At 47.4% G+C, this 15,169-nt stretch overlaps 1 protein-coding gene across 1 annotated transcript in view; it reads right to left on the bottom strand.

The window, feature by feature from the left end:
• Nucleotides 1-353: 353 nt before the first annotated feature.
• CXCR5 (C-X-C motif chemokine receptor 5) overlaps nucleotides 354-15,169 on the bottom strand; it is a 19,304-nt gene continuing 4,488 nt past the window's right edge. Inside the window, exons 2-5 of the mRNA XM_033172525.1 lie at nucleotides 11,283-11,405; nucleotides 11,000-11,065; nucleotides 10,235-10,384; nucleotides 354-1,645 (exon numbers count right to left, since the gene is read on the bottom strand). Of these exons, the coding sequence (XP_033028416.1) occupies nucleotides 404-1,645; nucleotides 10,235-10,384; nucleotides 11,000-11,065; nucleotides 11,283-11,405 (1,581 nt within the window). The 3' untranslated portion in view covers nucleotides 354-403. The remainder of the gene's footprint in view (nucleotides 1,646-10,234; nucleotides 10,385-10,999; nucleotides 11,066-11,282; nucleotides 11,406-15,169) is intronic.

The raw sequence follows: 15,169 nt of genomic DNA, 5'->3' as shown, positions 1-15,169 counted from the left end.
AAGCAGGATAGGAGTCTCTGCGGCCCCAGAGGAAGTCATGTGGGCCATAGTTGATTAATAGTGTGGCCCCCGCTTTGTATGCCTGGGCTAACCTTGTGCTCACAACTTGAGCAGATGCTTGTGAGTCGTCTTGGTTGAACGCTGGGGCACAGCAGAGCTCCGGATGAATAGGCAGGAGAGGCGAGTATCTCAACACAAAGGAGTGGCAGGGCTTGCATTGAAGCTGACAGTTACACATTCGGGGGGGGGGAGCACTAAGGGAATATGAACCTCAGAAGCAAAAGCAGGATCTGTATATCTGGAAGCACTGCATGTTCGCCAACATCACAGGACTCTTCCAAGAAAGCTGGAAGGAGTGCACATTCATCACACACAGGATTTCAGGAGGGTGGTGCCTGGCTTACTAAGCGAGGTTCTGCTTGTCCAGTCTTTGGTCTGTCGATACTTGCTGGGCTAGCCTCTGACTTGGCCTAAGCTGAGCCCCAGACTCTCCCCCCTGAGCCCTTTGGTCAGCTGGGGCTTGGGGACAAGAGGAGGAAGAAGGAGAGCCTGTGAATGTGCTTAGGGGATTTGTGGAAGGTGAGGAGGAAGGGTGGCGGTTGACGAGTGATATGTTTGTCTCCGCGGTGCTGCTCTCCATCCTGCATGTGCCCAGCATGTCCTGCAGGGTGCTCTGGCTCAGGCAGCCCAGGCTGTTCAGAAGCCGGCAAGCGTCGTGACGGAACCGGATGCCCACGAAAGCGTAGAGGATGGGGTTGAGGCAGCAGTGGCTGAAGGCAACCATCTCGCTCAGCACAATGGCTGTGCTCAGCTCAACCGTACACCCGTTATCGGCGGTAGCCAGCTTGTTGAGGGTGTCCAGGAAGATCACCACGTGGTACGGAGTCCAGCAGAACAAGAAGACGCTGGTGACCAAAATGGCTACTCTAACCACTTTCTGCCGCTTCAGCCGCTGGGAGCGGCACAGGACCCTGACAATGGCTATGTAGCAGAAGCACATGACCAGCGAGGGCAGGAAGAAGCCCACGATGTGATACAGGAAGCGTGTGGCCAGCCACGCATTGATGCCGTGTTTGCCGTATTCTTTGAAGTGGCAGATGCTGGGCTGGTTATCCCTGCTCGGCCAGACTTCTGTGAAAAGCAGATCAGGCAACGTCAGCAGCAGGGAGACGACCCAAACTGCCAGGCACGTCAGGTGGACGGAGATGGCTCGCTGCTTCTGGAAGGCCCACAGCGCATGGACCACGGCCAGGTAGCGCTCCACGCTGATGCAGCCCAGCAGTAGGCTGCTGCTGTAGAAGTTGATCCTGTTGGTGGCGCTGAGCACCTTGCAGAGGATAGGTCCAAAGATCCAACCAGCTAAGTTCTGGACCACCCCAAAGGGGAAAGTGAACACGAGCAAAAGGTTCGCCAAGGCCAGGTGGAAGAGGAAGAGCTCAGTGGAGCTGCGGGAGCGTCGGTAGCACCACAGGATCACGATCACCATCAGGTTCCCGACACCCCCCAGCAAGAAGATCAGCAGGTACACGAAAGGGACCAGGAATGCCCTTAATTGATGGGTGGTGTTGTCGTCCACCGTGGGGCACATGTAGTCAGTGTAATTGAAGAGTTGGTCCGCATAGTCCGACGTATTGTAGTCATCTAACTGTGGAACAGAGAAAGCGAGACAAAGACATTAGCAGGTGATGTGGCAGGGATAGAAATGTTATTTCCCCAGCCCCTGCTGCGCTGATATTCAGCGATGCCTTCATGCCAAAATGCTTGAAGACAGAGAGACATTCATGGAAAGACTGTGTGAGTGTCTGGAGGTGGTTGGAGGATGGATGCTGGCTAACAGATTGAGGTTGAATCCTGACAGGACTGGTGACTGGGAGTGGCTACCGAGACCATATAACACTGGTCCTGAAAGACTACATTGGCTCCCAGTACATTTCCGAGCACAATTCAAAGTGTTGGTGCTGACCTTTAAAGCCCTACAGCCTCGGTCCAGTATACCTGAAGGAGCGTCTCCATCCCCATCATTCTGCCCAGACACTGAGGTCCAGAACCGAGGGCCTTCTGGTGGTTCCCTCACGGCGAGAAGCCAAGTTACAGGGAACCAGGCAGAGGGCCTTCTCAGTAGTGGCACCCGCCCTGTGGAACGCCCTACCACCAGATGTCAAAGAGAAAAACAACTACCAGACTTTTAGAAGACATCTGAAGGCAGCCCTGTGTAGGGAAGCTTTTAATGTTTGATGGACTATTGTATTTTAATATTTTGTTGGATGCCACCCAGAGTGGCTGGGGTAATAATAATAATAATAATAATAATAATAGCCTTCATGACTGATAAAAGTCCTGGAGAGGACATGATCTCTTCAGAAGTCTTTAAGAATAATTCTGAGTGGTGGTCTCCCCTCCTAGCAAAATTATTTTCTTATATAAACTACTGGCACGTTTGCTGAGGGCTGGAAGCAGAGTATTATCATCCCAATTCTCAGGAAAGGTGACAAACATAACCCCCAGAACTATCACCCTATTAGTTTATTGGATATAAGCTCTAAAATTTAATACAATTTCCCCCAAAATTGACTTCCCGCACTCCATCCTTGATGTGTCCATAATTTCCTCTTCTTGCTGCATTGTTTTGGAACCTCTTAGCTTCTGGTACCCACCCCACATGGTCAATCTAGGAAGATACCATGGTCAATGGTATCAAAAAACACTGAGAGATCAAGAAAGAGTGATAGGATTGTCCTTCCCTGTCCCTCATTCAATACCAGATCATCCAACAGGGCAGCCCAAGCTGACTCAGTCCCCAAACCTGTAAGTGGTATTCAACTACATTTTTACTCTGAGTAGACCTATTGGAATTCACAAATATAACAGGTCTATTCATTTCAGCGGGTCTGCTCTGAGTAAAAATTGAGCTGAGCACCACCCCATATGTGCTAAAGACAAAAGAGACATACAGTGGTGCCCCGCTAGACGAATGCCTCGCTAGACGAAAAACTCGCTAGACGAAGGCATTTGTCTAGCCGAAGGCTGCCCCGCAAGACAAAATTGTCTATGGGGCTGCCTCGCAAGACGATTTTTTTTCGTCTAGCGAAAACCGCGGTTTGCATTGCCGCTTCGCTAGACGAAAAAACCGCTAGACGAAAAGATTCGCAGAACCAATTATTTTCGTCTAGCGGGGCACCACTGTATTTGAACCAGGAACTGCCAGTCACACCTTTCAATCTGCCAGATTGCAGATTCGTTTGACACCTTTGTTTGACCTGTATCTGATCTGATGCAGATACTTCTAAATAAGGCCCGAGCTGCTCCCCCAAGATAGCAATCATCCTCGCTGCTCACAATGACCCATTTCTTCAGTTTTCTCATGCAGTTTGAACAACTTTCTCTCAGAAAGGATGTGGTTTTCAGCTGCAGAGAAGCAACTTGGTTGATACTTTCTGGTGCCCTGGTACTGACAGCTGCTTTGCTGTTTGTTTTGCTATCTGGACCTGAGAGGAATTACACCTGTCTAACAATGGATCTATAGCTTCATAGGACCTTAATGACCAAGAGCAGCTAGTGTGCTATTCTTTAGCCTACAAGATCTGGACTTAAACAGTCCAGTTTTGTTTGCACATGGAAGTACAAAACAGACACACAGCCATCTGGGCGAGATCAGACTCGTGGGGATCCCATTCTCAGCAGAAGTCCAATTTTCATGGCCTTGATTGGTCAGCCCTTGTGCCAAGCAGCAAAGCCCATCTCTTTCTCCTCTTCGAACAGTTTTTTAAAAAGTGTGCAATCCTCACCCCTACATTTAAAAGTACTGAACAAACATTTGATCAGATTATGCCACCATTGGGGGGGGGGGCAAGTTTAAGACTGAAATGTGATTTAAAAACATCGTTTCAAGTACTTGAAAGGGTGAACTACTGCATTCCTGACATATAAAGGGAGCGTAAACACAAAGAGGCTATCAGAATTCAACCCCCAATGGTGTTAATGGGAGGGAGTTCACCTCCTGACCCCAAAACATACTCCTGATTATTTTAGTTTTGTCTGAATGAAACTATTCTTTTGTTTAACATTGCAGTTTTTGTTCAGAGTCATTTAGAAGCTCTGATCAAAAACCACATCAACCTCATATGCCAAAGTGGTTGCAACTATGCAGATTGCAGAGGTCCTATAGACATAAAACCCGCTGAGTCCGTGGCTTTACAAGGAATAAGTTATCCCAGTTCAAGTTTATGTTGGCTCAGCCTAGCAGTGACTGTGGCTTAAGACTAAGAGAACATCTCTGGATCTGAAGGTCAGTTAACTGATTGATTATTTTTAGAAAGTTCTCAGACTATAACCCCACCTCTCTGTCAAGTAGGGATTGAGTGGTCTGTCAAATTTGGTTCTTTCACTTTCTAATTTTTCTATAATATTAATTTATCTCTCCACATTTCTGCAGAAATTTGCAATAAGAAAACCTCGTGAAAATTCATCGGCATTTCAGTGCAAATTTCTCTCAATGAACTCATTTCTGTATAAAGTTTTGACTAATGTACACATTTTTGTAAGCAGTCACCCCAAACGTAATGCATTTTGTATATCATTTTCACCAATTTATTTATATTCATGCACACTTTCCTCTAATACCGTATATGCATTTTTGTAAGCACTGTTTAATTGGAGAACTTTGTTGCAAAATGCGGATAAGTGTGAATATCAAAGGATGGTGGCGTTTTAGTTTTCATATTGTTTTGGATAGTGCTGGTTTGATATATTTGCTTTTACGGTAAATGCAAACTGAATCGAATCCCCCCTCATCCCTATTGCCAGTTGCTCTCAAAGTAGCTAACAATATGAAATATTCTCCAACGATTCGTCTCATAACAATACACTCCATAAACACAGGCTTAAAAGCATATTCTCCAAGACTCTCAGCAGCAAAGGATGCTGAATAGAAGGTGGAGCCAGTACACACACACACACACACACACACACACACACATGCATGGTCTTCTATTCAATTAGCCTGAACTCCCCCAATTCTTTGGAAGGCTGAACCCAAGACCCGTTAGATCTTTGCTACTTGGGTTAAATGTGCTTTGAGCCATTAAAGAAAAGATTGACATGAGGCCCTCGCAGTGTGGTACAGTCCAGCAAGAGCTGAATGGAGAAGCAGGACAAGAATGACTTTTGTTTCCTCCACACTCTCACACTGAGTTTTTAAGTGTCAGCTCACCAGCCGGAGAGAGGGAGGGAGAAATGAGAATTCATCTTTCTCTCTAGGGGATGAGGGGAGCAGCTTTCTTGCTATCTCTCCCATGGGACTCAGTGGTTCTGGTGTCCTGCCTGCAGCGGAAATCTCACCAATCTGTGAAGTACCAGCCAAACCACCATTGCAGGCAACTTCCTCCTGTTGAAGAAAAGCACCCAGATCCTGCTCTCAGCTTCTCAAAGGTTTCTTCTGAAACCCATTTGCTTCCTGGAACTCATTCCCCCTTTGCCATGGCACCCTCTTTAGGCTTCACTCAGCACCCTCCCCCACCCCCGCACACACATGCTATTTGACACACACACATGCAGCCACAACTTGCACAGTGTGAGCTACCGTAGTCCAAAGTAGACAACTGCGTGTCAGTTGCCTCTGTGTGGCCATGCTGACATTTTAGCGATATGTGGGAGGAGGGATCCACAGACTCAAGAATGGACCACATGCACCTTCCGAGTCTTTGCTGCACAAAACCTCCCCATCAAATATAATTGCACAACTTGAATTTGACAGTACATGTAAACGGAACCCACCCGAAAAGAGTTACAATCCAGAAGCACCCCAGAAGATGCTTTGGCTGCAACAGCTTGATGTGCCCACTCCTCTCTGCAACATTTCCTAGCCTTAGGATGGAACTCCCTCTCCGTGGCTGAGACCACATCTTTAGACTTGCACAGACCTCTTTGGGAGTGGAGATACTCTAGAGAGCCCAAAGAGCCACAAATCCACAAAGCCCCCCCCCCTGAAGGTTTTCAGCTCACAACTTGCATTTGTAAAATTTCCTATTTTAACTTGTAAACATCCCAAATGACATGTCCCGAATCCCAACCCTCACCCTTCCGTTGCCCCACTGTGGAAGTTGAGCCTATGCCAAACTAGCCACAACTCACCGTGAAGTTAACCATGGAGATGCCTGTCATTTCTATTATTTGGGAGTCAACCATCCTCAGCAGAGTCTCGCTTTGTCTTCAGAAACTGCAGCTAGTAGGAAGAAGGGACGGGTAAAGAAGGCTCTTAAATTGCTTTGCAAGGCAAATTGAGAATCTCCACCCACACACTTCAAGATCACGTTTTTAAATTATCATTGAAAAAGTCCCCTGTTGTTGTTGGGTTTTTTTTGGGGGGGGGGACAAAAAACTTTCTCCATTTCCTGGTATTTCAGAGTGTTCAGTGAAGTTCTCGGTCCCCTTTGCTTGAAATAAATACTGCTATTAATAATTATTATAATAATTTTTTATACTCCGCCCATCTGGCTGGGTTGCCCCAGCCACTCTGGGTGGCTTCCAACACATAAAAACATAATAAAACCTCAACCTCAAACGTTAATAGTAACAATCTGATCCAATATAAAAGTCACAATAACTTTAAAAAGAACAACTTATATCAAACAAAGCAACATTCAACAATCCATCAGAATCTAATAGTAAACCGTAAAATTAAACATCAACAAAGAATAATTAAACAGTTCACACTTATAAACTACAATAAAGAATTACCAATCTACAATCAATAAAAATAACAGCAAATCACAATGAAGAAAATACCACAAAAACATACAAAACCATGTAAAAGGATCAAATGGAGAAACAAAGATGCACAACTTATAAAACTTTTTTTATAAAAAAAAATCTAATCCCTGAACTCCTCTCTTCCCAGCTGGTTCTTCCCAGCTGCTCCTGTTATCAAAGTCATAGTCTGGGAAAGGCTGCGTTGGGGCAAGGCAGTTGGAAACTGTCTGATGATAAACAGAAAGTCTCTCCCCTCCCAGTTGTTCCTCTGGATCAGCTCTCTTATGAAGGCTTCCAGGGTTCTAGTGTTGGGCAAGGCAGGTGGAAGTATGCTAAGACTTTTTAGGTTCAGCATCTAGACCTGAAGCCAGGTAGAAATGGGTCCAGATAATCCTTTTCCTTCATCACATACCCTCCAACATTTCCTCGATTAAAATAGAGACATCCTATTCTATCATCATCATCATCATCATCATCATCATCATCATCATTAATACCCCACTCATCTGACTGGGTTGCCCCAGCTTCCAACAGATATAAAAACATAATCAAACATTAAACATTAAAAAACATCCCTATACAGGGCTGCCTTCAGATGCCTTCTAAAGGTGCAATAGTTACCGGTACTTATCTCCTTGGCTCAAGGGTCTCATAACTTCATATCCTCCAATACTGGAGAAAATAGGGATGTCCTAAGGAAAAGCAGGACATTCCAGGATCAAATTGGAGACTGGGGTGGCTTCTGAAAATCTGGAACTGTCCCTAGAAAATAGGGACACTTGGAGGGTCTGCAATCACTTCTGAAGCTGACAAGACACTCCTGATGAACCACCTTGCCCAAGCACCCCAAATGAATTTTAAATGTACAGATGGATGCCAGCAACAAGTTCTGTGTAAGTGTCTATAGTTCAGGTAGACTGAAACTTTCATCTACTTTCATCTATTGCAGTGCTGCAAAACAATGAATTTGATAACCATGGGTAATCCGTTGTGGTTTTGTGTGTGTCTAAGTTTCCATGTGATTATGAAATATCCTGGCAATCCTATGAGTTACTATGACTTTTTTGTTTTGATGATTTTGTTGTTGTTGTTATTTATATGCTATTGTGTATGACCTACCAGTAATAGTGACTGCAATGTTTGCTGATTTTTTAAATGCTATTGTCAATGATCCATTGCCAGGTGAATGATCCATAAGACCACTGCCATCCATGACTTGATCGTGGATGGAGGACTTGACCTGGCATGTGTAACAGAGACCTGGTTGGCAGGGGCGTACCCAGGATCAAAACTGGGGGGGGGGGGCAAGCCATGGTCGTTCAGGTTGTGACATTTCAGCACGGTAAAGGCGAACGAAACCAAAATCTTAAGAAAATTATATATAATTACTAGCTGGCCCGGCCACGCGTTGCTGTGTTGTTATTTTTTTTTTCTTTTTTTGAATTCTCCTGACCCCGAGATTATTCTGGAAGCTCCTGTTTTCATTCTTCCCTTTCCCTTTAGAGCAGGGGTCAGCAACCTTTTTCAGCCTTGGGCCGGTCCACTGTCCCTCAGACCATGTGGTGGGCCGCACTATATATTTTTTTTGGGGGGGGGATGAACTAATTCCTATGTCCCACAAATAACCCAGAGATGCATTTTACATAAAAGAGCACATTCTACTCATGTAAAAACACCAGGCATGCGAAGCTGCAGTGGCCATTTTAGGTGAGGGCACTGGCGACCTTAAAGAGCATTCTCCCCCCACCCCAGTCCCAAACTTACACAGTCCCAAAATCACGCACACCAGTGACACAATCCCCTCAGAGCTGGTCTTACTCAGTGCGATCTCTCAGGCATGCCTCCTGCTCCGTGTTTTTTTTTCTTGGCACATGCGAAGCTGCGGCGGCCATTTTAGGTGAGGGCACAGGCATTGTTGCTCTGGCCAGGTCTGATTATGTCAATGGGCCATCTGCCTTTCTATTGGATGCTGTTGGAGTCTTCATTCCTTTTGCTGGTGAGGTATAATAGGCGCACCATTTTTTGGCCTTTATTCTATATTTTAGGCATGACAGGTGTGGTTTTTTTTTAATTTTTATTATGCCAGATCCTTCCTCCATGGTCATGTTACGCTTTGTCCTAAATTTGATGTGATTTGGTCCAGTGGTTACGGAGCAAGGTGGGGCCGGACGTGCACGCAATGGGAACATTTATATATATATAGATAGCAGTGCTTTATTACGGTAGCTATTACAATTATTTGCTTGAATTTTTTTGTAATTTTTATTCTAGTTACATGTCTAGTTACATTTTTCTTGGGTTTGAAGAAAACTTGTTCAAAACTTTCGTTTCAATCCAGTCCTGATTTTCCTTGAAGAATTTCCGATGGACGCTCATCAAACACAACCCAGTCAGTCAGTCCTCTCCCATTGTACTTCTGAGCCAGGTCTTTACCCTTCGAAGGGTACTGAAAATCGTTCAACAGTAGCCATGGTGGACAGGAAAGCACTTAAAATACTGATTACACCTCTCTTTTTAACCACATCTGAGGAAATAAATTCATCTCTCAGCTTTTTGTTAATTAGCAGCCTTTTATGTTTCCTAATTATGTGTGTCTCTTGAGGACATATTACGTCCCCCTTGTTTTTAAGTAATTAGTGTTCGACTTGGTTTCTTTTAGTCTTACAATTTAGCCCATTAATATTCCATGAAATGATTTTCAGATCCAAGCAGATTAAATGGTCAACTTATTTATTTCAAACAAAAAAAGTCCCCTTTATAGATTCCCTCCCACCCCGGGGTGCACGCTGCCTTGGTGCTTGCGCATCCAGCGTCTCAGCTGCGTGCAAATCCTCCTCTTCTGCACCTGCCCTGGTGTTTCTGGCGGTGATGGTCTTTTGAACACCCCCTGGACCCATGAGAAGAGGGACCGGAGGGGGAGGCAGCTGAGGGTCTTCGGAGGCCTCTCTTTTTCGCAGACCTGTGAGAAAAGTAAACAATTCACCTCCAGATTCTGGGAAACTGCCATTATCATTGATCAATCAATCAGATTAATTAAATCTGTATGCTGTCCTTCATCTGAAACTCTCAGGGCAGCTGACAGCATAAAAATACAAAATAAAAACACAGCATAAGCCAACCTCCCAATCCACAAGCATGTTTAAAAGGCCATGCATTGTTCAATGAGCCAAAGGCCTGGTTCTAGAGCAGAACTTTCCAAGCTTTTCATGTTGGGGACACACTATGGAGACATTCCTCATTTGGCAACACAGTGATTCAATTAAACGAACCCTTTTCCAGCCCTGGGAGGAGCACTAAGGTGCGGCGACACACAGTTTGGAAAGCTCTGTTCTAGAGAAACGTCTTTGCTTGGCATCTAAAGATAAGTAATGAAGGTGCCAGATGAGCCTCCCTGGAGAGAGCATTCTCCTGCCTTTCAGGGCCACTACCATTGTGCTATGAGCCCCGCTAGGCACCTCCCAGAATCCGCACTCACACCACACCCTACCTGCTTTCCTTCTCCCGCGGCCACAATGAGGTCCCCCGCTTCCTCCTCTGGGCCGGGGGGCAGAGAGCACTGGTGGTCCTCCTCTGATTGCCCTACATGTTTTGTCTTTTCTTTGTTTCTTTCAGGAGAGCAGTCATGGGGTTCCTCCACCTGCAAACACATGCAAACAGATAACTTACAAAACAATTACTGAACCAAAAGCAACCCAAGATAAATATCTATTCTTATTTTTTAATGACTGGATAAACCACTCATTCAACACACATTGAGGGCTCCCGCCTCCTCCTCTGGGCTGGGGGGCAGAGAGCGCTGGCCCTGCAGTTGCAACTTCAGCTCCACAGCTAGTTACAGGGAACCAGGCAGAGGGCCTTGTCAGTGGTGGCGCCCTCCCATCAAATGTCAAAGAAATAAACAACTATCTGACTTTTAGAAGACATCTGAAGGCAGCCCTGTTTAGGGAAGGTTTTGTGTTTTTAATATTCTGTTGGGAGCTGCCCTTGGAGGAACCCAGAAGCCGAACTCTCCTGCCTGCATTGAGTCGCTGGCCAGGGAAGCCCTACAGGCCTGGTGCCATGGGGGGCTGGTGCATCAGGACGAGTGGGGCAGCAAGCACAGCCTGCCCCCAGCAGCCCCCTGCCTGTCTGCCCCCTTGCTCACAACCGGTCGGCCGGCCAGCTTCCTCCTCCTCCTCCTCTTCCTTCCCAGCCTCAGGGTTGCCCTTGTGCAGCTCAGCAGGGCTTCCCTCCTGCTCTGTCTGCTACGTACCTCATTTAAGGAGTCCCACAAACTGTCTAGTGAGCTGAGGGAGCTCTCGGGGGTTAGTGTTGGCACCTGCAAGGAAGAGGGAGAAGTATTTTGTGTGGCATAAACAGTATCATGAACATTCAAATGTAAAAGACGAGCAATTAAATTAAAACTCAAGGCACCCATTAATATAACCCAGGGCGGGGGGTGGTCGTCCTTGAAAGGCCTCCAGCTGCCTTCCATTCTGCAGTTGATATGCCCCCCTCCCCTTCTGCCAATTGTCACTTTGGCTGCTGCCACCTACCCAATCAGGACTCAGCAAATCGAGTCGAGGTTTTTCCTCCTGCGTGGGTCTGCCTGGTTCTTCTGTTTGCCTCTCCTCCTTGCTAGCCACCTTGTCACGCAATTCTGGACCCTCAGAGGCTGACTGCTGGCAGAGACAGGACCCCAGAGGTGGTGGCAGTGGTGGTGGGGAGAGAGGAGAAAGAGAGCAGCCCAAAATGAGACAGGGAGGAACCCAGAAGCCAAACTCTCCTGCCCGCCTTGAGTCGCTGGCCAGGGAAGCCCTACATTCCTGGCGCCATGGGGGGCTGGTGCATCAGGACGAGTTGGTCAGCAAGCACAGCACATTAACTCTCAAGGCACCCATAATTGAAACAGCAGAACAGCGGCATAGGGGTGCCCGCTTCAACACGGGGGTCCTGCGGGTGGGGGAGGCTGCCTGGAGCTTCCCTCTGCCACCGCCCCCTCAGCTGTAGGGCGGCTGAGGGAGAGGCATTGGGCAGACGCAAACCCCACGCTGCCCTTTCAGGCAGGGCCAAGCCTGCAGGCTCCCAAGCCACCATGTCACTCCCAGCAGAGACACGTGGCTCGGGGATGCTGCAGGCCCCCCGGAAATTACCGAACCCCCTGGTGTGGCGCCCAATGCCAGCCGCGTTTTTTTGACTCAACTGAAAAGTTTGGTGAACCCAATTTATTTATTTTTTAAGCTGGGCTTTTGGTCATTTTGCCACCCCCCTCAGTGATGACACCTGGGGCAGCCCCACAACCCCCCACCCTCCTTTCTCTGCAACTGCAACAGAATAAAAGGACTCAAAACTCATTTAGCAATTTCCTTTTGGTCCTCTCACCATTTCGGAGTTTGCGGAAAGTCTTTCTCGCTGTCTAATACGACGTATTAGTACTCTTGGCAGTTAAGCCACCCAAAGGCGGTTGGGCCACGGCTGGGGTTGGCTTCAACTGCAAAGTGAGGTGGGGATTCTGAGCCGATGTCACAGACAGGTTCCGATCAGTCCATTTCCTCTAAAGGGGGGGGGGAACCTGTTTCCCCTTAGGGTGACCGCTTAACACACCACCCAAGAGAAAAAGAAGAAAAGCGGAGAAATCTTTTGTAGCAAGAAAGAATGAGAGGCAGTTTTCTTTTCCCTGTACTCCTCCGTTGTAACACTTTTTCATTATTATTATTATTATTATTATTATTATTATTAAAATAGATTTAGTGAACATTCATCTCAGAGTGCTCTGTAAATTGATAGCCATAGTCTTTACATACTAACCTTTTATGCTCTTCCACATCCGTTTAATGTTCCTAAACCTTTTTTTAGATTCTTTTCGCCTCTTTTAGAGTTTTATATATACTTTGTGTTTAATGCTTTTTAGCTTTCCAAAACGTTTTACACATTGTACAGTAAATGACTGTACCCCTTTACAGATACTGGTCTACTATTGTAATAAAAAAATTGATTGATTGAAATGTAGTGATTGGACTGTAATGTAATGTAATGTATTCCCCTCCCCCCAAATTAATACTTCATTGCTCATTAATATTAGTAATAACAACGAAATAAGTCAAGCCAGAGGCTCCTCCCAGCTTTGCTTTGCCCCACCCAGTGGGCGTGACCACTCATCACTAAACCCCGCCCCACCTCTCCCCGTTTTCCAACACCACCTTTAGCGACCTATTGCCTTCCCCAGCTCCATTCTTCCTGCCTCCTTTCACAATGGCTCGCCCGGATTGGCTTAGGCAGCCTGGTTGGACGAAGCAGATGGACCTGTTCTTGCTGCTGCTTGTCTGCCAGGTTTCTTTTACACACAGCAACCCAGGCCTTGTGGGCAGGGAGGGGGGGGTTGCAGTGATTTTTAGGAAGTCATAAGTTTGCACCAGGCGTCCTATTGGGAAGACCCAGTTCTCGGAGTGCATGTTCTGGAAGATGGGCAATAGGGGCAGTACAGGATTCCTTTTGGTGTACCAACCTCCCCGCTGCACCAAGGATTCCCTGCCCGAGCTGTTTCAGGCCATGGTGGATGTTCTCCTGGAGACACCTAGCTTAGGGGATTTTAACTTCCATGCCGACACGACCTTACTATGGGCCACTCGGGACTTTGTGGAAAGCATGGCCTCCATGGGGCTGTCCCTAATAAGTCTGGCCCAACTCATAGCTGCGGACATGCCTTAGACCTGGTGTTTACCTCTATGGATGCTGGTGATCTGACACTAAGTAAAAGCGAAACAAAAGAAGTGCCATAGTCAGATCACTTCCTGGTGCAACTGGACTTCTCCACGACCCTTTCCCTCTGCCGGGAGGTGGGACCAATTCGGATGGTCCGCCCCTGCTACTTAATGGATCCAATTGGCTTCCAGAGAGTGGTAGGGGATGTTTTATCCCATATTGATGGCCTTTCAGCTGATTCCCTGGTGGCCCGCTGGAATGTGGAGTTAACCAGGGCTATTGACTGTCTGGCTCTGAAGCACCCTCTCCGATTGCATGGAGCCTGGACAGCCCCGTGGTTTCCCCCAGAGCTGAGGGCGATGAAACAGTCACTGAGATGACTAGAGTGCCGGTGGCGGAAAACTCATTCTGAATCAGACCGGACACGGGCTAGAGCTCAACTTCAAGCCTACCAAGTGGCGATGGCGATGGCGAAGAGGACCTTCTTCACCGTTGCTATTGCAGCTGCAGAAAGCAGCAGCAGGAGACTCTTCCAGGTGGTTCACAATCTATCAGAACCACCTGCATCACCAGGGCCTGGTAGGGACTCCAAGATCTCCTGCAATGCTTTTGCAAAGATTTTTGCAGATAAAGTCGCTCAGATTCAGAAGGAGCTAGACTCCACCGTGGGAGCAGGGCCGGGGCAGGAGAGTGCTGGAGCCCTGTCTAGTCATGTTTCATGGGATCAATTCCAATCTGTTACTTCCGAGGATGCGGACAGTGAAACCGACCACCTGTCTCCTTGATTCTTGCCCATCCTGGCTAATAAAAGCGAGCCAGGAAGGGCTGGGTGAAGGGCTCTGTGGGGTGGTGAATGCTTCCCTCTGTGAGGGAGTCTTCCCAGACCCACTGATAGAGGCAGCCATTAAACCGCTTCTTAAAAAAACATCTTTAGACCCAGCCAATATGGCCAACTATTGCCCAGTCTCAAATCTACCATTCTTGGGCAAGGTGATTGAGCTGAACAACTCCAAGCTGAACAACTCCAAGCACGCCTGGAGGATGCGGACCATTTGGATCCCTTCCAATCAGGATTCAGGCCTCATCATGGGACTGAAACTGCCTTGGTTGCACTGGTCGATGATCTCCAGCGGGACAAAGGTGAGAGCTGTTTCCTAGTTCTGCTGGATCTCTCAGCAGCCTTTGACACCATTGATCATAACATCCTTCTGGAGCGTCTAGAGGGATTAGGAGCTGGCGGCACTGTTATACAGTGGTTCCGCTCCTTTCTCCGGGGCCTTGTCCAGAAAGTGGTGTTGGGGGATGAGTGTTCAGACCCCTGGGCTCTCACTTGTGGAGTGCCTCAGGGTTCCGTCCTCTCCTCTATATGAAGCTGCTGGGAGAGATCATCAGGGGGTTTGGGCTGGGTGTTCATCAGTATGCAGATGACACCCAGCTCTACCTCTCTTTTAAATCAGAACCAGTGAAGGCGGTGAATGTCCTGTGTGAGTGCCTGGAGGCGGTTGGAGGATGGATGGCGGCTAACAGATTGAGGTTGAATCCTGACAAGACAGAAGTACTGTTTTTGGGGGACAGGGGGCGGGTGGGTGTGGAGGACTCCCTGGTCCTGAGTGGGAGAACTGTGCCCCTGAAGGACCAGGTGTGCAACTTGGGAGTCATTTTGGACTCACAGCTGTCCATGGTGGCGCAGGTTAATTCTGTGTCCAGGGCGGCTGTCTACCAGCTCCATCTGGTATGCAGG

The sequence above is a fragment of the Lacerta agilis genome, chromosome 15 (genome assembly GCF_009819535.1).
Source record: "Lacerta agilis isolate rLacAgi1 chromosome 15, rLacAgi1.pri, whole genome shotgun sequence".
NCBI lineage: Eukaryota > Metazoa > Chordata > Lepidosauria > Squamata > Lacertidae > Lacerta > Lacerta agilis.
Note: the sequence above shows the minus strand (reverse complement) of the source record. Positions and strands in the feature narration are given on the sequence as shown.